The 26,785-nt window shown below is 37.5% G+C and overlaps 2 protein-coding genes across 2 annotated transcripts; both read right to left on the reverse strand.

Moving 5' to 3' along the window:
- Positions 1-614: 614 nt before the first annotated feature.
- Positions 615-2,736, reverse strand: cth1 (cysteine three histidine 1). Its single transcript, XM_058782953.1, has 2 exons — positions 2,514-2,736; positions 615-1,948 (listed from the first exon to the last, which is right to left on the reverse strand). Exons 1-2 carry the CDS (start codon positions 2,520-2,522, stop codon positions 1,004-1,006), a joined length of 954 nt encoding a protein of 317 aa, XP_058638936.1. The 5' UTR covers positions 2,523-2,736; the 3' UTR covers positions 615-1,003.
- Positions 2,737-4,077: 1,341 nt separating this feature from the next.
- On the reverse strand, positions 4,078-26,275 carry mta2 (metastasis associated 1 family, member 2). Its single transcript, XM_058782777.1, has 18 exons — positions 25,817-26,275; positions 18,478-18,545; positions 17,368-17,461; positions 12,943-13,060; positions 12,721-12,784; positions 9,468-9,585; positions 9,208-9,310; positions 9,015-9,114; positions 8,700-8,888; positions 8,521-8,595; positions 8,360-8,418; positions 7,453-7,553; positions 7,223-7,362; positions 6,809-7,037; positions 6,606-6,695; positions 6,293-6,411; positions 6,066-6,208; positions 4,078-5,990 (listed from the first exon to the last, which is right to left on the reverse strand). Exons 1-18 carry the CDS (start codon positions 25,842-25,844, stop codon positions 5,837-5,839), a joined length of 1,992 nt encoding a protein of 663 aa, XP_058638760.1. The 5' UTR covers positions 25,845-26,275; the 3' UTR covers positions 4,078-5,836.
- Between the last annotated feature and the right edge of the window lie 510 nt (positions 26,276-26,785).

Here is a 26,785-nt window from a genome sequence, read left to right on the forward strand (position 1 = left end):
ATAGCAGCAAAGACATTAAAGAAAAAAAAAAAAAGAAAAACTAAAAGTTCGGATATAATTTTACTCCATCTTCAGTGTAAGGCTATAAATCCAAAAGTAGCCTACTTTGGCAGACAGAAGAGGAAAAACCCTGAATCTTCTGGTAGCCTACCATTTTAGACGATATTTTTGCATTATTGATAGTGGTTTCTGTGGTGTAAAAGGGTCTTAATACTCAAAGCAGCCTTAGAAGTACAAGAACATGATTACCTTGAAGGAAAAAAAAAAAAGTTACCCCAAATCAAACTAAGAGATAATGTGGCTTCCAAACGTGACCCTATTTGCGAGGTCCAGGCTAAAGTCTCAAAATCTAAAAGATCAAGTAAAGTTGGATTTCACAATGAGTTCAGTCTGATGATAATCAAGATCAGGGTTACATTTTCACAGAAGTGTTCTTTACCTTATGAAGAACCTTTATGCAGATTTATAAAGAGTAATCCTCCCAAAAAAAACAACTTTAGCTGGGTTTTCCCACAAACAGCTGTCTAACCCTATGAACCATTTAAAAAAAAATAAGTGCAGTTTTAGACAAACCTTTCAAATGTTCAAACAACTAGTCAAATTAGGATTAGAGTCGACAAAGCCACAAATCCTTTAAGAAGGTTTTATTGAGAGCAAAGGATGCGGATGTTTCTAAAATAATTTAAAAGGGTCATTAAGTTTAAAAATCCATAAGTTAGAAACATACATAGTCAAATCCTTCATATATACACACACCAGTAAAATGGTCTCAATTTACACTTAAGGCTTCATTCAGTCTGTCAAAAATAAGTGGCCTCAGAAGTACAAGACAGACTCGAATTAAGAAAATAAAGCAAACATTTGAGAATCAGTCTCAAAATGCAGTTAAAAACAAGTTGCAAAGAGACACTGTACATAACTACTAAAAACAGTTAAATATAAATTCAGCACAGTCACAATTAAAGCTTATCAGTTAGCTTCTGGGATCATCCTGCCACAGACTTCAAGACAACAGTGGCTTATCCAGAGCATCTTGAGGACCAGCACTAGCAGCGTTCTCCAGCTGCTGGAGCCGAAGGGCCAGGGGGAGCAGGAGGTCATTCAGATGTTGGCTGCTGAAGGTGAAAGCGTTGTTGGCTACGGCTTCTACGGACGGTGGTGTGACTGGACCAGAACCGTCAGGGTACACCGGCGAAGCCAACGCAGACGGAGGGGACGAGGATGGTGGAGATGGTGAAGAGCACGTGTCTGAAGCAGGCGAAAGAGATCCCCCATTGATCATCTGATGAGGCCAGGATGTGTGGGTTGAGTGGACACCTTTGATTGAGTTTGGAAGCCCGTGTTGGAATCGACAACGGGTGCCATAGAGACAGAAACCGAAAGCGCTGAAGGTGCGACAGAGGGCACCACGAGGCTTCCACTCTTGGGACTGTGACGTAGGTTGCCAGGGTCGCTCTTCCTCTCCACCATCGGATTCAGAGCCACCCTCAACATGCAGGAAGTGGCATCTGGTACCAAAGGGGCAAACTCCAAATGCACGAAAGGTACGGCAAGGCACGTTCCTGCGGCGTTGACGGACAGGCCTCTGCTCTTTAAGGTGGTGTACGAAGAGACACCGTGTGCCATAGACGCAGTAGCCAGCGGCGTGGTAGGTACGGCACAGCTCGGTTTTGTACTTGGGGTGACGGGAGGGTATGTGGAGATCGTGGAGGCCATGGGCGAACTGGCAGCGTTCGGCATACTTGCAGGTACCCGTTTCAGCATAGCGGCTGCACAGTTCCGTCTTGTAGCGGGTGGAGCAGAGCCAGGGCGTCATCGGGGGCGATGGGGACTCAACCAGGGGAAGCAAGGCCTCAGCAAGAGACAAGCTCCCACTGCCTAAACTCTCAGGGAAGAAAGTCTCAATCCGGCCTTCAGTGGGGAGCAGAAACAGGTCATCTTGACTGGTCTGGAAAAAGATCAAATGAGTAGCCTTTTAAAAGTGTACTTACTCCCAAGATTGGTAAAATGTATTAAAGGAAAAAAAAAAAAAAAGCCACCAACACAACTTATTGACTAAAGCCATAGTTTTTTTTTATTATTAGTGCATGCATTTTTCCACCATTGACTAGAAGTCAGTGTAATTATGACATCTAAACCTAATATTTTTTCCATCTTTAAAAGCGTTTTACCACCTCATTAAACTTTACAATTTATCAAACCCGTATCCAAAGCCAACAGTAACTATAATACAGCCTACATGCCAGGTCTACATAAAATTTTCGCCTTTACCATTGCCTAGAATAACTAGCAAGGGTCATAAAATCGCCTAGATTTTTAAAAATAGCTTTAGTTCAACAGAAAACGTAGACTTATGAATTTTACAATTCGAGTTAATAGAAGTGGTAACATTTTAGCGTCTCGAAGTTTAAAAAAAAGAAAAGAAAAAAGTTAAACATTTTTGCAATAATCAAACACAGATGGTGTCAATACAAGGATGAAATGTAAAACAAGACGACAAACAAGCATCTTACCTCAAACATTTTTGACTGCTTTACAAGACTCAACAGCAGCTCAACAAAACAGGGTCTTTTGTGGTTTAAAAAGTGACGCTAAAGCAGCAACACAAAAAAACACCCGACTAAACTGGGAACAAACACTTGACTCCGTTGCCCTATTCCAGATGAAAGACGCGGACTACACCCTGTGCCTGGCAACTCCCACGCACCGACAACTGTTCTCCCGGTTGTTTTAAAGCTGACCCGGACTGCGTTCCCGCGTTCCCTTTAAAATATGAATCAGCTGTGAAGCGTGGACGTTCGAATCAGCCAATCAGGTTTGGCCCTGGTGACCGTCAATCTAATTTGGAAGTGTTCTGAAGATGTTTGTCTGCTGTGGGTGTTTTGAATTTGATCAAATTGGGATATTGCCGCTGCCTTGTAGGTTCTACCAGAATAAACATCTGACAAGTAGCTTGTTAGCCGACTTCAAAGGGCGAACTCCGAATATACACACAGGCCCATCCTGTATCAATTACCGCATCACACCTCGAGTTGTTAATTGAGCGTTTGTCTGTGAAGTGCAGATCGGAGTCTTTGTATTATGCTTATTGTAGGCTTGAGATGAGGATTTACATTTCCCGCAAACAATAAGCAATGGACTTTTACAATCTTAAACTACGCCAGTGAACTGACTTAAAAGGAAACAACCAAACCTTGACAGCAGAAAACGAATTTAGCAACTATATTAAAAGTTATTAATATATATATTTTTTAATGATGGAAGATTTGACGAGTTTGGCCTTAAATCATAGTAGAATTTTATATTAATGTGGTACCTTGAGTTGCTACGTTGTTTGGCAACCCAAAAATAAACATAGCCTAACTATTGAATATTAATCTCAATTTATTAAATCAGCTGTGCATTTCAATGCGTTAATTGAATGGTTCAGCCAAAAATAAAAATCCTGTCATTTACTTTCATCCTCAAGTTGTTCTAAACTTGGATGAGTTTTCTCTTTCTTTGGTTGAACATAAAAGACAGAACAATTTCTGGTCCCCATTAACTTGCATAGTATGGGGGAAATACTATGGAAGTAAATGGGGACCAGAATCTCTGGTTACCAGCATTTTGAAAATATGTTATTTTGTGTTCAGCTGAAGAAAGAGAAAACTAGTTGTAGGCAAGTAAATGACTTTTTTTTTTTTTCTTTTCGTGTTTTGGGGGGTGAACTCTTTAGTTGCCATTCCTTGACACAAGTTTTGGTCTTTATTTGACACCATATTTAATTTTCCATGGATGAAAATGAGGCAATAGCATGCATTTTCTTAAGGTTTTTATAACATTTAATTCACACCACATTTTCCACAGTTTTGTCACAGGCATGTTTTTGAAAATATGCATTTTCAATGTTACATTGGTTAAATCATCTAAAGTTACACAACTGTACAAACCGACTAGACATTCACACTTTACAGCCTCATTTTCATTCACTGAAAAATAAATAAATATGGTGTCTACCATGAAAAAGGTCCACTGCAAGTGCAAATTAATCAATACCTATGTAACTGCTCTAAAGAAACATGAAACATTGCCTGATCAGGACCACAAACAAAAGATCTTTATTTTCTTATCACAAGATACATTAAAGGATACAGAGACACTGGAATATTAAAAAAAAGTTTGAGTTGTGAGTTGAAAGAAATTTCTCATTGATATACAAAACTGAAATCCTTCACATCCTTGAATCAAACCCTAAAATCAACCAGTCTTCCCTCCCCCAACTCTATCCCATAATGGAGATCAATGTTAACATGGTTTTTTTTTTAAAGCTTTGCCAAAACATTGTGGGGTCATGAATATAAAAAACAGGTGACAATTAAAAGGGGACATGTTAACATTTATTTGTGTCTTTAATGTGCAGTGCACGCTCCATTTGTTTAAGAAACATTACAAAACCCCTAATCGGGGGAACGATTTACAATGAAATTTTGTGTTGACTAATCTCAACAAGCCAGGAAGTGTGTCAAAAAAGCCCAACCGTTCAGCTCAAAAAGAAAAAGCTTAATCATAAGGCAAAAATATGCATCAATATCAGCCTATAGTTGAGCCATGTCTAGGAAAACTCCAAAACATCTTTTCCATTTCACTGGATCCAGTTTGCACAAAAAAAAAAAAAAAATAATAATAATAATAATAATGAAATAAAAAAAACTTGAGGGGGAAATATGCATCAATATCAGCCTATAATCGAGTCATTACTAGAAAAACCCAAAAACATCTCTTCCCTCTCATTATCTACAATTGCTAACATTATCTTCCCAGTAGCCCACAAGACCTTTATAACACAAATGCGAGTGCGTCAACATGTTTGGAAAAAGAGCAGACGTGGAAAACAAACTTTTATGGCTTTGTTCATGATGTCATACATGGAAAAGGCTCAATTATTGAGGTACAAAACAGGCCAAACTTATTGCGACATCCAACCACCTCAAACCAAGATTTGCCTTACATTCATGAACACCTTCAACACTTTACTGCAACCAGAATCCTTCCTAAGTCATCAAACGTATGTTCATACTAAGACCTACGAGACCTTCAAATATCACTGACTGGAGTAGCTACACTGCAGGAGATTTGGATCCATGATCACACACACAAAAAAAAAAATTTGAGTTTGAGAAACCAGGTTGTTATCAATAAACACCAACTCGACTGCAGATCTGCTTGTATGGCGAGCAATACTTTTGCTGCAACGCATTTCATGATACCATCTTTCCACAATTCAGCTAGGCCTGAAAGGCTGGAACCACAAGTACTGGCTGAAATAAAATGAGCAGCGCAATCATTTATTTGTCTATATAGCATGAAAAAGTGTGATTTTTGTTTTTAACATAAGCAACCTAAGAAATTAAGAAAATGATGGTAAAAAGACCATGTACTCCCTCACACATTTGAATCCCACTTTCCATACACACAAGAATCAAACTCTTGAAAAATCCTGTTAATATTTATACAAATAACGACAGAACTGGAGAAAAATAAAGTGTGCTTTTCCACCATCTTAGAATGAACATGATTTGCTTTAAATTACACAGTTAAAAGTATTTGCAATTTTTAAAAAAAGCAACGGGACAGCAGGGCACCGAACCCTTAAACTATAACACTGGGAGTAAAACGCTATGAAGTGTGGTGTATGCTGGTGTAAGAGTATGCGGTACGTCATCATCCCGAGCACATGAGCGTGGTGTGCGTATGGGATCTGGGGGGACAACAGAAGACGAGGAATAAAGAAGAACAGCTGACGATGGCGGGTTTAACATGCTCTGGCAATGAATGTGGTCTACTGGAACATCGCTCAGTCCTCCAACACGATTGGCTCACTGGTGCTGGGGGGTACGATGGGTACAGGAAGCGGCCGGGGCGGCACGGGAAGTTTGATTCTGACCGGGAGGTGTGGTTTTCTGGCCGCCCGCCTCATCTCGGCCTGAGTGAGGTGTTTCCTCAGGGCTCTGTAAACCACATATATATGGAATTAGTCTCAGGAAACAGCAAAAACATGTGGATGGTATGTTTTAGAAACATACCTGGTGTCTTTTGTAGCCACAAACACCACTGGATTCGGAGCATCTCCTTGACTGACCTTCTGCCTCTTAATGACTGACTGGTTGGCTGCTCTCATTCCCAGTGCAAAGGGTCTTCCATTGGTGGACAAAGAATTACCTCCAGCCTGCAGCCAATGAGAGCGCTTAGATCTGTGTACACGGTTTTCCACCTGCGGGAAGGTTAACGTGTCTTTATATGTGATACTCACATTGTCAAAGGGCCTCTTGCCCAGTAGGGCGGATGCGCTCCGAGGCTGGTTAACCTGGTTACGGTTGATAGGGGTTGGAGCACCTCGAGGGGCTTTGAGTTTCAAAGGAGCTTGAACAGCTGAAGAATAAAACAAGCACAATCACTCAAAATATTAAAATCTGCAAAGTCAAATGATCAGTTTTCAAATATAACATCGTGCTAAACGACTGACTTTTATATCTCATCATTAAAGGCAATGTGTGTTCATTCTCTCCCCCCCCAATGTTAAAATAGTTTTTCAATTTCGTTTTGATTGAATACTGAAGCCATACCCAATTCTTTAACTATATTGTTGAGGGACGGTCGAGGAATAAGGCGGTTCTTCATAGCACTCTTTGCTGCTTTAGGAAGTCTTATCATACCTAAAAAGAGAAAAAGAAACAGTCAAAAAAGAATCTGGAGATTAAAAAAATAAAATAAAATAAAAAAAATTGAGGGAAAAAAAAAGTTTGTATGTTAGCCATTGACTACTCACACTCTGCTTTGACAGCATTGGCATTAATGGAAGCGTAGGGGCGGCGAGCTGCTCGGCGGGACTGTAGGATGTCCTGGCACACCCGACGGGCGATTCGAGTGAGTTTAGTGGTCTGCAGGATGAAGGTCTGCCGATTTTTAGCCAAAAGTTTAGCTCTCCCTGCGCTGCTGGTAAACGGGGACATGCCCTGTACCTCCTGGCGGGTCATGTGACCACGTGGAGCTGCATCCTATTGGAAAGAAATATGATGTTCAGTAATCGATTTGGCAATTTTCTGTCTCCATCATAATTTATCATTTAAGCTACCAAGATGACTTATGAAACCAACTACATTTCTCACCTTTGATTTTTGTATGCATTAAATATTTTAAAATATAGTAAACGGGTACATCAAAAAAGACAGGGTTAACATACTGAGCCAGTTCTTGTGGCGCCCTCTAGTTGAGTAGGGGTCTTAAGACCACCATACTTCTTCCAGTAAATCCAACAGGATGCACATAGTCGGCACTGCATGTTGGGAGGGCCCCATGCGTACCACTGCTGGGACTGGGAAGCTGGAGGAGTAGCAAGTAAAACAGATCAATACATTCATTATAATGCACAGGAATATTTGAGCTTATATTTAAATACTTGAGGTCACTCACTGTGGCAACTTTCACAACTGAGGCCTTTCTGGTAGCCGGTGGCACCATTCATGCCAGGTTTACTTCCAGGTGCATTGATCTGGTTGGGGTTGGGTTTGGTGCTGAAGGAGAGAACAAAATTTAGATTCTCAAACAGCAGACAAAAAAATAAATAAAAAATTACAGTAAAGTAGTTAGCAAGTTGGAAGAAAAAATTAAGAAAAAATCTTAATTAAGCTAACATTAAATGTATACATACAACAGACTAGATGAGTAGATAGCTACTTTTCATTCTGTGCTAATATTGTGTTCATTAACAGTTTAACACACTACTACTGAAAAATTTGGTGTCAGTAAGAGTTTTTTTTTTAAACAAATTATTGTTTTTATTCAGCAAGGATGCATTGCTCAAAACCGACACTAGAGACTTTTACATTGTTACAGAACACTGTTGTTCTTTTGAACTTTCTATTCATCAAAGATCTTAAAAAATATTAAGAAGCTGTTTTTACCATTGATAAGAAGAAATGTTTCTTGAGCAGAAAATCAGCATATTATAATGATTTCTGAAGGATTGTGTGACACTGAAGACTGCAGTTATGGCTGCTGAAACCTCATCTTTACCAACTCAGAAATTAATTATATTTTAAAATATATTCAAATAGAAAACAGTAATTTTAAATTGTAATATTTCACTACATTTTTTTTTTTATCAAATAAATGCAGCTGTGGAGATCATATATCATTAAATCTTTTGAAACTTCAAAACTGTAATTTATTTAAAAATCCACTCTTTTAAAAAAACAATGGGATTTGAGCCTTTAAAAAAAACAACACTAAAGGGACACCAATTTGTGGAATATATTTGGAAAGTGTCACTTGAATTCATAAAAAGAAAAAAAAAAGTGCAGTGACACCAAATACTCACTAGGTGGGGATGTACACCTGCTTCAGCTTGCTGTCAGCCTCTGCTGCCTTTAGTCTTTTCTGGGGAGAAAAACATGGTTTAAATATCATTAGTATGCATGCATGAATATTAACATATCAAGATTTATTTTGGTTTTTAAAAAACTATGCAAAGTTTGTTACCTGCTGGATGTAACGATCAGTAGTCTTCCACATGTAGTAGAACTGGACCACGCTAGCTAATGACTTCCAGGGCAACTGTGGGACAACAACAAATAAATGTTCATTTAAATCTTCTGAGCTTTCCCAAATAGTGCAGTGTGTGTGAGAGCAAATGCTCAAGTATGGCGTTTCAAACTCACAAAGTCTTGGCGAATGTCATTGAAGTCTTTGCCGTATTTCTCCAGAGCCTCCTCAAACAACATGGCTTCTGAGGCGCTCCACTCTTCCATCTCGTCCCTGCACAGCACCGGGCCACCTTGCGGCACCAGCGTCGACATGGCCTTGGCAAGATCATAGCCGTTCTTCTGCAGAGTGTCCATGGCATGGAACTACAGACAGACGGGACAGTGTGAACATCAGATGTGCATGAAAACTGGAGTGAGGTGGCAGTGAATGAAACGCTCTCGTGAGTAGTTAAGAGAGAGATTGTGATTGGATGCTTTCATTTCTCTCACCAGCGTGATGTCTCTAGATGCAGCCGCTGCGCTCATGTGCAGACTGGGTTGGCGGATTGAACTGCTGCAGTCTAGTGCACGTGCAAATGTACCAACAGCCCTAAAAGTACACAATATTTGAATTAACGTCAAGCTAATGAATAAAACTATTTTAAAGCATCAATAATAGTCAGTCTAAGAGTGAAATACTAACCGTGCCACCACCAGGAACTGGTCTATCTGAGGATCCTTCAGCTGGTTATTAGGATCCCAAACCTTTGTCTCAAGCTTCTCCTGCACTCGATTGTCTGAATCACCTGATGAGTGGGGAAAACATTGTACTTACTAATGACTGGTTTTGAATTAGTGAATCAGCCATTTAACATTCAACACCTCTCCTTAAAATGAGTTATCAACATCAAAATGACCATGTTTTAGTAACACCAAGGTGTGGAGACATTAAAACCTTCTGACCTTCAGCCAGTTTGTCAGGGATCTCTGCCTGGTATTTGGATCCCACTCTGATCTCACCCTGGTCAGCCAGCAGGGTCTTCTGCACTGGGTCAAACACCAGAGAGTAGAAGAAACAGTCCTACAGAACAAACACACACATTATAAAAACACAAACACTTCATGCAGTTGGCCATTTGATCATTTTAAATCAACAAAAGGTGTTCACTTAAAATAATAATTATTATATATATATATATATATATAACCAAAATGCGTTCTCGTCTTAGGGCAACTTTGGAGTTTTTTGATCCACTTCAAATGTTGACTACTGTGTCTGTGTGTCTGTCTGTGTCTGTGTGTCTGTCTGTGTGTGTGTGTGCGCTTTTGTGAAAAGTCAGGACATAGATTTGTATAATGACAAAGGTATGACATAAGTATTACAAGGTGAAGGTGACATCTCAGGACATTGACCCATGTCCCCACTTTTCAAAACGCTTATAAATCACTCAGAATGAGGTTTTTTTGGGGAAAGTTGAAATGCATCCTTACAGTCTCCTGTAAGGGGTAGGTTTAGGTGTAGGGCAATAGCACATACAGTAAGTACACTATAAAAACCATTACGCCTATGGAATGTCCCCACTTTTCACAAAAACGAACATATATGTGTGTGTGTGTGTGTGTGTGTGTGTGTGCATGTATGTGTGTAATATATATATATATATATATATATATATACACACACACACACACACAGTCATGGCCAAAAATATCAGCACCCTTGGTAAATATGATCAAAGAAGGCTGTGAAAATTAATCTGCATTGTTAATCCTTTTGAAATTTTATTTTAAAAAAATTCACAAAAATCTAACCTTTCATTGGATAAGAATTTAAAATGGGGGGAAATGTCATTATGAAATAAATGTTTTTCTCAGATACACGTTGGACACAATTATTGGCACCCCTAGAAATTCTTATGAGTAAAATATCTCTGAAGTATATTCCCTTTCATATTCAGAATTTTGAGCACTCCAGCGTGATTATGAACATGAAATTATCCAGCCAAGGCTTCTCGTTTCACAGACATATAAATAGGAGGGAAAACAAAGCCCAAATTCCCTTAATCATCCATCACAATGAGAAAAACCAAAGCATATATTTCTGACTTGAAGCAAAAGATAATTGAGCTTCACAAATTAGTGAAATGACTTTAAGAAAAGAGCTAGAGCAGTGAAAAAAAATTGTCAAACAGCACCTACATCAGCACATGTTGTTTGGGAGGGTTTCAAGAAAAATTCTCCTCGCTCATCTAAAAACAAACTCCAGCATATTCAGTCATCAGACACGACTGGAACTTCAAATGGGACTGGCTTCTATGGTCAGATGAAACTAAAAAATAAGCTTTTTATCAGCAAACACTCAAGATGGGTTTGGTGAACACAGGGATAAAAAGTACCCCATGTGTACAATGAAATATACTGCTGTATTTTTGATGTTGTGGGCCTATATTTCTGCTGGAGGTCCTGGACGTCTTGTTTAGACACATGACATCATGGATTCTATCGAATACCAACAGATAAAAAAAAATCAATAAGTGACTGACTCTGTTAGAAATCTTATAATGGGCCATGTTTGGATCTTCCAACTGTACAATAATTCAAACAAAAACCTCAAAAACAACAAAAAATGGGTCACTGAGCACAAAACCAAGCTTCTGCTGGCCATTCCAGTCCTCTGACCTGAACCCTGTAGAAAATGAGTGGGTGAACTGAAGAGTAGAAGCACCAACATGGAGCTGGGAATCTAAAGGGTCTGGAGTGATTCTGGATGAAGGAATGGTCTCTGATCTCTTGTCAGGTGTTCTCTAACCTCATCAGGCATTATAGGAGAAAATTTAGAGCTGTTAAACTGCCAAACGGAGGTTTCAAAAAGTATTGAATAAAAGGGTGCCGTTAATTGTGCCGTTAAAAGAACGCACACCACACCTCTGTTCATCAATTTGCACTAGCTACCAAAAGCTAAATTCAGTACTTCAGACCTATGTGCCCTCTAGAAGCTGGTGTTCTGCAAGTGAACGAGGCATTATTGTACCATCCCAAAGAGGCACAAAATCACTTTCACTGACTTTTTCATTAACCGTTCCCTCCTGGTGGAATGACCTGCCCAACTCAATCCGAGCAGCTGAGTCCTTAGCCATCTTCAAGAAACGGCTAAAAACACATCTCTTCCATCTTCATTTGACCCTCTAACTCTAGCACTCTCTATTCTAATTCTATTTTATCTATCTGCCTTCTTTTTATTTATAAAAAAAAAAAAAAAACACACACACTTTATCAATTGCATATTTATTCTCTAACTGCTAGCCTTTCTTGAAAAACTAACACTAGCTTTCTTTTTTTCTATTCTATCTACCTGTTTCTTAAAAAAAATAAATAAAAAAATAATCTTGCTATGTGTACTGTGTTAGGCTAACCGAGACTTGTCATAGCACTTGCATGTTGTTGCTCATTTGTTGGTTTTGATTGCTTCTATTGTCCTCATTTGTAAGTCGCTTTGGATAAAAGCGTCTACTAAATGACTAAATGTAAATATAAATATATATATATATATATATACACATATACATATACATATACACACACACACACACACACACACACAACACTGTTCAAAATATTGGGAACAGTAGTTTCATTCAACTTTCAGCATTTATAGTGTTACGAAAGATTTCAAATAATGCTGTTTCTATTCATCAGATAATGTAAAATGTATCATGGTTTCCACAAAAATATGAAGTAGCACAACTTTAACACAGATAATAAGAAATGTTTCTTGTAGTAATGGCTGCTGAAAATTCGGCTCTACCATCACAGGAATAAATTACATTTAAAATTATATTAAGTATAAAAAACAGTTACTTTAAATTGTAATATTTCACAATGTTACTGTTTTTTGCCGTATTTTTGATCAAATAAATGCAGCTTTGGTGAGCAAAAGAGAGTTCCTTGAAAAATATTTTCAAACTCACAAATTACCTTAATTCCTATATCAATACAAAAAACATCTGTTTTTAAAAACAATCTTTGTTTACCTAAAGCGTTTTTTACTTTTTTATTTAAGGGGTGAAACATGACAGAACTTTTAACAGATTTCATGAGATTCACTTGTCATATTATGGCTTGTCTCTCAATCATGGTTTTAGTGATGGTGGTAGTTTTGTGACACTCCATGATAAACCGCACAGTGAGTGCTCTTGTCCTACAGGTGGACTCTTACCTCTCTCTCAAGGTAGCCAGTTAAAACATCAGTCTCATTCAAAAGTGTGACATTGCATTTTCCTCTGTAGAAAAAGAATAAGCCAAAACATGCATGGTATAAATAAGACTTTATCACTATAAATCAATTGCCTTATATACAGAGTCTGAGTCTGGGCTCCGATGGGATTATACCATTCAATCCAGAGATGTTTGTGTCTGTGAGCACTGTGAGTGTATTTACCGTATGTGTGTAGCAGGGAGAGACTCAAACTGCCGAGACAGGAACAGTTCTCTGTGCTTGAGCTGGTGTTTCTGCTGTTCTGACGTTGAAGGCTGCTTGGACTCCTCTTCAAAGTCTCCTAAAATACACACACACGCAAACATATGAGTTTGATGCTAATGGCCTTAATTAGTTCTGATGTGAACCAGCTTCCTCTCAGAACACACACAGACCAAATCTTGAGTTTACGCATCACTTTAGGTAATTAGTAACGGTTGTGATCAATTTCACACTCATTCAGATACAAGTAACTTAAATATCCTTCATGAGAACTGTTGACTTGTAAGGGAAGTAAACGATTATGATGCAGGTCCAACTCAAAATGACTTGAACAATGCATTTCAAGAACATTACTTTTGACTTTAACACCAATTTGCAATGCTAACGGAGAAATTTCTTAAAAAGATGCTCATGTGAGGTGAGGTGAGGAGACTTGGCAGGACTTCATCAGCCGATCTGACCGGACTCCACCCCTGCACGGAGCCGAAGGAAACCCTGTCAATGAAGAGGGCGGGATATCAAACCACACCCCTTTCCATTAACCCCTCCTGCCACCCCGGTGGCCCTGCCTCCTCCTTTCTCTCCCCTTGGCCAATGCGTCCCTGCCAGCTTTACTGGGAAACCCTGTGCAATAAACCTGAGGCGCCCATCCCCCCATTGAGCAACAACCCCCCCATGCACAAGTACGCATTAAAAAAAAAAAAAAAAAAAATGCCACAAGCTCTCTTTCACACATGCACAAGCAGACGAGCACTCAAGACACATGTACGACAAATCCATCATAACTGCAAACTCTCAGAGCCAAACACGCACACATAATACATGCATTTATGAACACTTTCATTCCTTGACAAAGACAGCAGACAGACAGTGTTAACCTAATATTAACCCTTTGAGCACCGTGGCCCGGTGGGTCCCATGAAGGCTCTTTTGTTCTGAGAGCACAGGGCGGATGGCAGCTGAGGATAAGCACAGAGGAGCCCATTCAGGAGAGGGGGGGTTTGAAGGAGGAAGATGGGAAGAAGGTAGAGAAGGGAGGAGGTGATGTAAATGGGAGCCCTGATCTTGTGTAACAGGACAGTGCTGGTGCTGTACAGTGCCACGACATAAAGAGGAGGATACGTTCAGTAGTAAACGGGCGGCCAAGCAGACATTGACCTCTCATGGCTGCAAGGGATTCGAGCGCTAACTCCAACCCATGTCAATGCAACCTCCTCAACTCAAACCTGACCCTATTTTGGAATGGTTAGGTAAATGCACTACACTGACAATTACAACAGGTTTACGGCAGTTCACATACACAAAATTTACATATAAATGAACCACTACCTCAGACATGTAAGATGTTTGCAGCTGTGTTATACAAATAATTAGGGATGTGCAATGCTAGACATTTTCAAAATCAACTAGTCAGTGGGTTGTCTGAATGACTAATCAGCTAGTCGGTCTCAAAGCATCCCTATCAGATGCATTTCTCAGAGGGCGCTCGCATAGGATGTTAAAAATGGAGCACAACAGAGGGAATCGGTTTCCAGACATTTTTCGATGTTGAGTTTATTAATGAGAATTTGCACCACTCACAAGACAATTATCTGTATGTGTGAAGAACAACAACAGCAGCGTGAACTGAATCCAAGAACTCAAGTTCATTCAACAGGACAATTGACAGATACTCAAAAATATATCGCCTATAAGGCTGAATATCTATAATATTTCACTGCACAAAACCAACAGTCCTCGAAGAAGAAAAAAAAACAAGAACAAAAAAGAACAACTCACGATAAATAAATACTGTCCAGCATAAAGCACAGTTTTCAGTAAGAGTCTCACGTGCTCACAGCACGCAGAGTAGTTTCGAATGAAAATACGGCAGAAAAGCTGAGAGGTTTTAATAGAGTACTGAGGGAATTATACGAATGAATATATGAATGAATTAATTATATGAATGTACCTCTGAAGGTTCTGACTGTCTTCAGAAATGATTCGATGGCATTTTGTTTTCATCTTCGCTCCATGTAATACCTAAAGGAACTGTTATTAAATCGCAATACTGTTTTTTCCACGGAGTTTACGGGAAACAGCTGTAATTCAGTTTTTCCATAAGCACCACCTGCTGTCAGAGAGTGGACTTACAGAGACTTATATTTACATTCAGCCTGTGCGCAGTTTCTGTCTGGACAAAACCGGGCCGAATTTGCATGCCCTCCTGTAAATTGACCCGTTGATGAACAATAAGCTTATGTGGATTCTACACATTTAAACAATTCAGATAAGTTGTCTAGAATTATTTATGGAGCAGATAAAATACATATAACCATTTATTAATCAATTATCATTTTGACTTAACACTCTTCTTTATTTAAAGGCTGAAATGTGAGGTTTATCTTATGAAACTTTTTTCAAAGCTTTATTTGAACATTTACATTAGATATTTGAACATACTATTAAACAAACTCTATGTCATTTAAAATCCGAACATCATTGGTAATGTTATTGTTTTAGTGATTATCCAAACAAAAAGTCATTTTATTTGTTGTTTGTTGATTTTTAAATATATAACTTGAAGTGATTTATGTCTTGGTACTTTTTGAACATCTCCAGCACATTTGAACAATACCATGATAATACTGATAACCGTGATAATTTTGGTCACTATAATCGTGATAAGAAATTTTCATACCATTACATCCCTATAAAAAAAGTTAATGAAAACCTTTAAAAAAAATTAAAAATCAATAAATCTACGATTGCTTTACTAGTCAACCATCCTGTCCATTCCTAATTATAACTGAAGTGATGTAGTTTTGTTGCTTGTGTACACTGGTGTCCCTCAGCTAAATCCTTCTGTTTTGACCTGTCGGCACCTGTACCTGCATAGAAATCTCTAGAAGAAAAATGCATGCAATTCAAAACGTTCTACAAATGCACTGCTCTTTGAGTGTTTATTTAGTAAATAAGTAAATATTTCAGATAATTAGATGACACTCTCAACCATCAATACAAGAGACTAGTACTACTCCACCGAGACATTTTACCATAAATTAGGCATGAAATAAAAGCTTGTTAATTGCTACAATCTCATGTGAGTGACAGGTTACTGTTATTGTCCTTACGCTGGTGTACATATAATGTTATGTGAGTGAGAAGATACATTTTAGATTAAAGGGGTCATTGGATGCAAAATTCACTTTTACATGGTGTTTGAACATAAATGTGTTTTGGCAGGGTGTGTACACAACCACCTTATAATGATAAAAATCTACCCAGTGCTTTTTTTTTTTTTTTAAATCCCCCAAAATAATAACCCTTTTCTCAGATCAAGCCATTCACAGATTCTGGCCTGATGTATGTCACACAGACCCGCCTTGAGTGAGCTGTCATCAGTCTGCCATTGTTTTGATGCTGGAGCAGATGTAGACAAGAATGTCTCTTAAGCGATTGAGGTGTTTTGTTGGATGTAATAATGAACATCAGCAGTCATCATTTACTCCCGACACCTGAGCCACTGAAGATTATATTTGTTTTTGAAGGGAATGCACCCCCCCATCTATTTAAATGCATATATGTTCACTTGAATCATTTGTGATCCAGCTTCACCTCCAGAAGGAGTGTAACATTTTTTCTTTGCAATCTTTGCAAATTCCCTTTCCTAATAATGTGCTAGTTAGTAAGTTCTGCAACGAAAGCGGCTAAAGTTTACAGTCTCATGAGAACGGTTCGTCACCCCACAGAAGAGAGGGGCGGGGTGAGAACTCATTAGCATTTAAAGGAACATGCGCTGTGAACAGAGCTGTTTTTGACAAAGTAAAAAGGGTGTTGTTTTACACTACCATTGAGAACTTTTAACCTAAGTATGTTATAGACTTTTCAAGACCCTAAAGAATCATACCAACTTGTGGAAAATGGGCATCTGATGTCCCTTTAAAGATTATGAGGGCACATGAATCAGTAAAAAAAGAAAGAAAAAAAAGAGAAAAGAATTATCAGTTTTGATTTCATGATCACTTTAAATCTGTTCGGTCTAATTCCACAGATTTTCCCTCCAACTCAGTGTAGAAAGTAAATTCTGGGGCTACTAATTGGTCATAAATTCATAGAGGAATACGATCAACAAAAATCTTAGGATTTTCTTGCAGACATCTGCTTCTATATTCGGATTGAAGACTTCAAATAAATAAAATGCAAGGTCATATAATATGCAACTTAATTATAAATGGATTGATCCTATTTGGTGCATTTAATGCTGTTCCAATGCCTTTTAAAGCTGAAAATCCCAGTTGGTGTTTCACTGCAAATAGTACATCTACATAGTGACACCGTATCTTTATCTTAAATGTGATGAAGAGAAACGTGAATTGGAGGAGATTGAAACAGTTAGGTACTCACTTGCATTGCTATCGGCCAGAGTGTTCAGGTTGGCGGATATATCTCTCCGCCTGAAGAGACATACCACCTTGGCTTCTACATTTCCATTGGCAGTCTTGGGGAGGCATGCAAAGAGAAATAGTGTGAGACAGACCATTCACAAAAAAAGATCACACAGTCATTTTCTCTATACAGTGTGTAAAGTAAGTGCTTTAAGTGCACTTACTGTCTTCATGTCATGTACTTATAAAAACCCACAATTTAAGTATAACTTTAAGTAAAACTTGAACAATGATACTGCCTATGATTTACATGCAAGTGCACCAATATTTAAGCTGCCAAGTAAAAAGTTGTGAGCCCTATTAATAACTACATTTCTACTCATTTTCCAGCACTGAAAATGAACCACTCTATATGGAAATGAAAACCACATCTTCCTCATTAATGCAACACAGTGTGGGTTAGAGTTGTGTATATTCAAGACGGCACTGAATTCTGAATAACACGTATACATATTGAACACAGACACCACTTCCATTAGTTTACCAGTCCTGCTGAGCTTCATAGCCCTTCAAAATGAGGTTATATAAAGTATTTTAATCCCTGCTCCAGGAAACATGCCTGTGTCATTCTCAGCATTATGTAAGTCTCTTTCGGCTGGATCTTCATCTCAAACAGCCCAGTGTGAATCAGTAGACAACAGCATGATGGCTGAGCATTAGCAATGCACAACAGAGGGGAGCAGGTGACAGAGACAGTCTGTTATGCTGCCATGAGTGACAATGCATAAGCAGAGAGCTGGCATGTGTCAATCATCCATGTTCAGTGTAATGTTCAAATCTCTGCACATGCAATTGATGATGTATGATAAATGATTGGTGGACATCATAAGCCCCAACCAATCACAGTTAGTTTGACTCTAGGCTGTAAGAACAGTGACACACCAGATTCATTATGTATGCTGATATATTGGTATTATAAGTCAAACTGGTCAAAAACAGCTCATGGCCAAATAAACAAAAGACAAAAAAAAAATAAAAATAAAATCCTGCATGCATAAAAAAAGAAAGTAGAAAGTATGATATTTTGCATCAAAAATTATGACAATAATATAACATGTTCCAACCTCACCTTGTTGAGTTCTTCTATTCGACGAATCAGATACGGGTTACTGGAGGAATTTTCAAAATACACATAATCTGTAGTAGACAAAAAAAATTAAAGAAAAAATCTGTAAGTATTTATAATTTGTGTGTGTAAAAAAATGTTCATATAAGTGTGTATACATATAAAAAATATAAATAAAATATTGTACACATGTATGACAACATATATTTTTACACACACACACACACACATAAAAACACAAACATTTTTCTATATAAAATGTATATGTTAAATGCCAAACACTATAAAGATTGATTTAATGAAATTTGGATTTTGTCAAATCTATTCATAATCAACAGAGCTACACCAATATTACAAATCTGGACATACCAAAATACCATTTTGACTAAATTAAACAAAACAATAAAAAAAATTAAAAATAAAATCAATTGTTTTAAATGCATTTAGTCACAACATTATAATATACAGTGTGAAAATGGCTATTCATTTTTTACAATAGCTAAAGATTGCAATTTTAAATTGATGTTTATAAACATTAACTTTAAGTGAACAAATCATAAGAAAAGTAATAAAAAAAGGGAAAATAAGAATGCACAAAATACCCAATATCGATCAAAGTTGGGGAAAAAAAAAAAAATCAGCTGATAAATTATATGGTACCGATATAATGTGCATCCTTATTGATCAGTGCCGAAACAGGGGGTCAGTGACACTTGATCAATAGGACCATTCAGAAGCAGTACTGTGTTCAAATCCAAAGGTGTGGAGAAAAAAATGTGAAGTCCATCACTAAACACATGAACAATCAAATCATTTATATTATTGTGCAGAAGTTCCATAATGCAAACCATATATGTGGTGACATGGGTCAATATCGAGAGAGCATACGATGAGGCACGGCCAACAGTGTGTACACAGAACACATCACTTCAGTTATGTAACCACTCTCTCTCTTCTGGTCTAGGCTGGTCAGCTCTGGACATTCTGGTAGACGTTGATCTTTGATCGGACTAACGCTTTCTGTTCTCGCCTCTGCTCAGCCATGTTCTTAAGCCGTGCCGCAAGTGATAAATCAAAATGGAGGTCTCTCTCCCAAGTTCATGAGCTTCATCAATCAGATAGACAGTGAAGAGAGGCTGGGCCGCATGGATCAATAATTTCCCTCAAGGAGAAACAGGGTCTAGCCATCTGCTCTTCAAGCAGGGATGTGCTGTATTGTTAGCTCATGGCATCTGGTGCTCAGAGACACCTGAAATCCACTGAGGCTTCGAGATACTGATAGGGACGAAAATAGCAGACCAACTAAACTTAAAAGGTGAAATGTGTAATTTCTGCATTACTAGCCTCACTAAACACAATGTATGAGAAGTTTCCTGAACAATCCTCTGGATAAACAGAGCCAGTCCCTTCTCAAACTCGCATCAATTCAGCCAATATTGCCGTCTTGGGCAGGTCGGCATGCTCAAACAAACCAGAAATGTCTATAAGCGTTTATACTTTTTGAGGGAAAAATACCTACAAATGGCTTACTTTGTCGTTACTCGTCACTAAGGCTAGGTTTAAAAAAATAAAATAAAACATTTTTTCAGGTTAATCGTGAATCATTTCAACATTTTAAGATGCTCATTCTGTGAATAGACAGTGCAAATGCTGATTTCCAAATATTTCAGTGAATTCTGAGTCCATATTTTATGGATCCCCACACATGACATGCAGGAAAAAAGACAAAAAAAAAAAAAAAAAGATAGCCTATTATAGGCCACAAATTAAGAATTCATTTCCTAATTTTATTAATTTGTTCCCTTGTTTCAGTTAAATTGTGTCCACAAACTAATAATTAGTTCCCACACAACTTTGTTTCCTCATTTTAATAAATAGTAGCCAAGTTGTACAATTTTCATCCCCTCCATTTGATTTACTTAAAAAAAAGGGACAAACAACAATGTGGCCACAATTTAATTAAACGAGGGAAAAACTTCTTAATTCATGGACAATTAATTTTTGTCTGCATATCATGTGAGGCAAAAATGCAAAATGAGTGGTATTTTAAATCAGCACTTTTGTATATCTCATTTGTTATCATTAATAATATGCATTACATTTATTGCCATTACATTGCTATAGCTCAAACAGTAGAGCAGCAACACCAAGGTCTTGTGTTTGATTCCCAGGGAGCACGTGATGCATAAACTGATAAAAGGTACAACTTGTCTTGAACTCAATGTAAGTCGATTTGGATAAAAGTATCTGCTCTGTTCTAGATACCTGTATAGGAACTTTCCATTTAAAAACCCCGTAACGGTCGACGATTAGTGTAAAGCATTACAAAATGCAGATTTAAATGCAGTCAGTGTGTTTTTTAAAATTAAACATCTGTCTGGCAGTATATGCACATACAGAGTAGGATGCTCATTTAACAGACCACACAATGTCTCCTGATATATACATTTGCCCACATGCGTGCGAGCAGAACTTTCTATCTGCATCACTTGACAAGTATCCTCGTTGCATCTTCATTAGAGGTCTCAATTAACACCCAGTGAAAAACAATGTAAGCTTCACTGAACCAAAACCATCTCAATTATAGTGCTGGTATGAAACGCACTTCAATTCTCTCTTGCTGACAAACAGTGTGGTTGCATTTGCCTTGTTTGGACTTAATGCACCACAAAAGAGAGGACAAGCCCTCATCCTTTAGCATGCTTCATGTTTGTTCAAAGAGCAGTGATGAAGATGTGAGGGAAAACAAAATCACACAAAAACCAAGCTACATTTTACAATGAGTTCAAGTGAATCTCAATCTTCATTACCCACTTTGCTCCAAAACTCCCTATTTTACCATGAAAGAACAATCTGATTTTACACATAGCCTTATTCGCTGTTAGAAACATGCATGCCATCAGAATTTACTGAGATGGCATATTTCATATTGCATCACAAGGATACAGCTCTCACTGCACTTCGCATTTGGGTTGTTACAGTAACATTTGCAACAGCAAACTATTGAACACTGTGCCATGTTTGCATAGTAGGAGAGCGACATTCAAACCGAGAGTTCAGAGAGCACAAGCGAACGGGACAAAACTGATATCTCTAGTTGTCAACCAATATGGACATTTAAAAACCCATTGCCAATAAAAACATCTAGACTGTGTATGAGAGAGTTGACAGGTATATAATGCCAATATATGCATACAATTTAATGACTGCACAATTAAAAATTATTTTACACATTTAAAGTGCACTACAAAAGACTGTTGGTTGGTTGTAGGGGTGGGCGATATGGCAAAAATATCATATCACGATTTTATCACGATTCTTTGTCATGTTGGTTTTACTATTTTGTCTGAGCAGTGCAGCCTAAATAATTTCCCTATTATAAAGACAAAGCCTTACAAGGTAACAAAATATAAAAAAGAATGGTGGGTATTTAGGCCAAAGTGGGCTCATTATTTTATCTTTGTTATTAAAAATAACAACAAAGATAAACATTACAAATTACACATAATATACAAATAAAACAAACAGTGCTTTATTTTCAGATACAATAGGTGTATTTAGCAGGAGCATTCAAGAAATTGAATGAACAAATACAACAATAAAACACATTGATTCCTATTAAAGCAACTGTATTATTTTTTCTCTTTGCGTTTTGTTGTTTTAACATTAAATAATAAAAATTCTGTCATCTGTCTGTCAATTCTGGCATAGTGTTTTATTTTTATACCATCATTTACTCACTCAAAATTAGTTTTAAACCTGAATGAGTTTCTTTCTTCTGCTGAAAATAAATGAAAATATTTTGAAGCTGGTCCACAGTGACTTCCATAGTATTTTTTTCCTTCTATCAAATTCAATGTGGACCAGCAACTGTTTGGTTACCCACATTCTTCAAAATATCTTCAAAATATCTTCTTAAGAAATAAATTAATACAGGTTTGGGACAACATGTGAGGGAGTAAATAATGACAGAAATGTCATTTTAGGGTGAACTATCCCTTTAATGACAGTCGGCAGCATGTTTAGTTCTGTCCCTTTAAGACCTGCACGCATCTAATATACAGGCACGCATCCGTTTTTCTCTCAACTGTTTACTTTCATTTTAGACATAACCAACTGAGTCTATATGTAAACGCTGTGTGTTTTGACAGTATTAGTGCAATAGATAACTTAGTTCAGTAATCAGGCTTTTTAGTGCGCGCGCTTCAGGTGTACGGGCTCAGAAGAAGCGCACGTCAGACGAGAGTGTGAATGAAACGTTAAAGCGGCAAGGCTTTAAAACGCATGCAAATAATGTACTTTTGTGATTGCGAATAAGTGCAGTGTCCTGTGAGAGTAACTCTACCTCTGAGTTAACACTGATGTGAATGTATGTGGTGTTGTACAGTATATTGATACGGCGGCACCAGAACTGCAGCTGATAGAATGTGCGCTGTAACACGATACTGCGATATTTCTTCAAAAGCAGATCGCGGACACATTTTTATTGTCCACGATCAAAAATCATCATATTGCACACCCCTAGTTGGTTGCCTCAGGTTTTTAAAGTCTGCTTTAGACAGAAATTCTAAAATAGATTTAGGATTAATTCTGTTTAGAATTTCATCTAGAGTGTCCTCGGAGTAATATAATTTCATAAAAGAATTAAGCCAACACAATTTAATAAAATGTGTTTAAGAGATAATGGACTCTGGCAAGAAGAGCATATCAGATTATCTTCACTTCATATTAAGAACTTGTGAGATTTTGGAATGTCCTATTCGGCAGTGTGCATATATGATCAGATCCCAGTGATTCACTACAAAACAATGGAAACAGAAACCATTTATTATCCATTGACAAGGTCTGAATGTGAGGTAGCAGTCTATTATAAGAAAGTGGTGGACTAGACTAAATGAATGGAAAAAGGAGGTCTCAGAAGGTCAAGTTGTGGTATTTTAATTAGTGCTGTCAAACGATTAATCGCATCCAAAATAAAAGTTTTTGCTTACATAATGTGTGTATATTTATTATGTATATATATAAATACACACTTACAGCATATATTTTGAAAATATTTGCCTGTATATATGCATGCATTTACATGTAATATTTATATAATTTATATCATAAATATTTAATATATAAAACAAAATTTTTTCTTAAATATATACACATGCATGTGTTTGTATTTATATATACATAAATAAATATACACAGTACACACATTATGTAAACAAAACTTTTATTTTGGATGCGATTAATCATGATTAATCGTTTGACAGCACTAATTTTAATGAAAGATTTCAAATGAAATAAAAATATATATTTTTTTACATTTAAACATGCTCCGATGAATCATTAAAAAATAAATTATCAATTTTCAAGCAGATACAGATACAGCAGAAGAGACAGTTATACCACTTTTCTCAAAATGGCCAAATATCGACTAATAATACAGCCTGGCCAATATATCAGTCTAGCACTATACACAGCAGATATTGGCTGATATGTTGGCCTGTCACTAATGCATTCTAGGAAGCTCAATGACAAAAAACACACTCCGATCAAATAGGTAAACCAAAAACAGAGCGAGGCGACAGCATTTAGTCATAAAGCTTCAGATCACAGAGGTAAAAATGTAGGGATGCAAGAGCTTGGGGCCAGAATAGGAGGTCAAGTTCAATGACCTAAACCTGCAACTCCCAAAACACTAGCAAACAGTGCAATAAAATGCATGTCAGTATCTGTGAAAAGCCATCATTACAATACAATCCTGCATAGTATGACAGCCAGCATCTTAATTGTATACAACATTTAAAATGAGCAGACACAGACTTTGCCTTCCTCTGAACCTAGTCTTGAGTCATAAACTCTAATATGTTTTGACAAGCGTGAAATAAGTGAGTTTTTCCTCCAGAACTTCCCATCAAACCCTGCCTGTTCAATCTGCAACTGCAATAAAGCAATCAGCTGCATCTGCTAAAGCAACACAGCCTGATTGCCGTGACCTATTTACGACCGATTCCCGGATTTAAGAAAATAAAAGCACTATAATGTGCATGGTCCCCATGTCATGCTGCAGTCAATGATGCTAACGCACATACAATATTATTATAAGGTAAACTGCATTACAATTCACAGTGAGGAGCATCTCGCTGACAAAAGATGCTCATACACAACACTGTACAGTGTCTGATGGGTATATGCATATACTAAAAACTGCATTTGGATTAGATGCAACTATGTTATCATATTACATCTGCACATGCATGAGCACAGAAATTATTCACGGCCCATAAATACACTTACAGTTGAAGCTACTGAACTTTTTTTTTTTAATTATTGCCCTTTCTTACCTTATACCTTATATTTTACTTTAATTGCAAAACCTATGTATCTTTGGAAAAACTACATAACATTATTTTTGGCAGATTTATTCTCACAAGACAAAATAACTCAAAATAACAAAACCCTCATGTCGTAAAACTTATTTCACAATGGACTATGAAACCCTTTCAAACATGAGAATACAAAAAAGAAACTTATGAAAATAATCAATTAAAGCTCTTTAAATCGATGTAACTATAAATACTGCATTTTTATTTTACTCTTTATTTTTAGATATTTGTTGTCTTTGCATTTTTGTTGTTGTTGTTCTTATTCCACATATTCTGAACTGTACAGTGCTTTATATTTGCCTAGTTCTTTTTTGCACAGTATATGACTGTGATTAAATATAAAAAAATACATAAATGAACTTATAGTGACACTTATGAACTAACTCCTGTTCTGAACCATTCGCTGAACTCTAAATCTAGGTTCACTAAGTTAAAAATGTCTAAATGACCAAATATCCGCAAAAACAAACAATTCTTTGACCATGTTCCTTTTCAAACAGGTGACAAAAGCGAAAGTCTTTGCATCCCGTTCCGTGAGACTCCCTATAATTGAGCTGTCAAAAGTTTGACAGAATGCCTCAGTTCAGGCAACGTGTACGACAAAAACTTGAATGAAAGTCGAAAAAGTGAGTAAAAAGCATCGTAAGTGAATAAACTAACGGAAGGGTTCCCTCATAATTAGCTGATTTGCTTGCGGCGGCTAATTACTTAAAGAAGCAAAACTAAGAGTTTGTAAACCGATACAAGTTTTCACATCCGCGTGAATTTGAAAATTGGGTTAAATGCATATATAAATAATTAATTATGAGTTAAACCAAATGCAGCCGTAATGAAACTAGCCTAGCTCGCTTAGCAACGGGATTCCGCTCATTGTAACTAAGGCGGAAACAGCCGCTCGCGCTAATGCTAATGCTAACCCCCGCGAGCCTGCTGCTAGTGTTAGCCTTAACAATAATACTCACCTCCAACGCGGTACATGTTGGCCGCCATTCTCTCACTCTCCTAAGCAAACACAATAATCACGGATTCTCTCGTTGTGTGGATAAAAATGCGTATCCAAAAGTGCTGCTGGTTCTTTATATCCTCGCGTGTACTGGCGTACTTCCCCCCGTTGCGAGACAAAGCCGGGACCCGGCACGGCGCTGCCGCTCTGGCGGGTAAAAGTTTAAAGTTTCCGCTACAATGTTTCTCCGGATGGTAAAAAAATCGCGTCTTTGTTTCGGCGCTGCGATAAAACTCCCATCGAAGCCCTTTCCAGACATTCACACTTCACACGAGCCCTTGATAGCCAGCCTATCTCTCTCTTTCTCTCTCTCTCACTCCACTCTTCCTCCCATCCTCCGCTCCCTGCTTCATCCTCCTCTTCTTCACCTCCGCTCTGTTTCGCACACACACATACGGGCGCGCGTGCACGCAACCCCTTCTCCAACGTCATCCTCGGAAGCTCATAACGTCACTTAGAATTCGACAAACTCCCGGGAAACAGAAACTTGAGCTCCGGTAAATAATTACTTTTAAAAAAATCAAAAGAGATTATATAAAGTATTTATTTATTTTTTCTAAGGAGCAGCATGCGGTTATTATAGATTTATTTTGTGGCACCAAGTTCACGTGGAAGGGCTCATCCCACTTTAGAAATCAAAATTGAATATCATTGATTATTTATTACTATAACGAATTTTGCATGTACATACATGGGTATGTATACATAAATACTGCATAATAAGGATATCAAACTCATTAATCATTGAATGTCGTTTTTCTTTTTTCATGATTTATTGTAATTCACAGGTGTGCATTGTTTATGTTATTCTGAAAACAATAAATAAAAAAGAAACAGAAACTTGAGCTTTTAAAAATGAAAATAATTTTAATTAAATTAAAAAATATATATAAAAAGACTATTGTGCATTTTTTTTTTAAATTTCTAA

This window comes from Onychostoma macrolepis, chromosome 07, assembly GCF_012432095.1.
Source record: "Onychostoma macrolepis isolate SWU-2019 chromosome 07, ASM1243209v1, whole genome shotgun sequence".
NCBI classification, from domain to species: Eukaryota; Metazoa; Chordata; class Actinopteri; order Cypriniformes; family Cyprinidae; genus Onychostoma; species Onychostoma macrolepis.

Bases quoted from the DNA above. Each gene is read 5' to 3' on its own strand.
- mta2 (XM_058782777.1), bottom strand. From the start codon at position 25,844: ATGGCGGCCAACATGTACCGCGTTGGAG. The intron at 8,596-8,699 runs GTGAGTTTGAAA...GTTGTCCCACAG, and splicing joins ATGACATTCGCCAAGACTTT to TTGCCCTGGAAGTCATTAGC. The intron at 6,209-6,292 runs GTGAGTATCACA...CATTGGCTGCAG, and splicing joins GCAAGAGGCCCTTTGACAAT to GCTGGAGGTAATTCTTTGTC.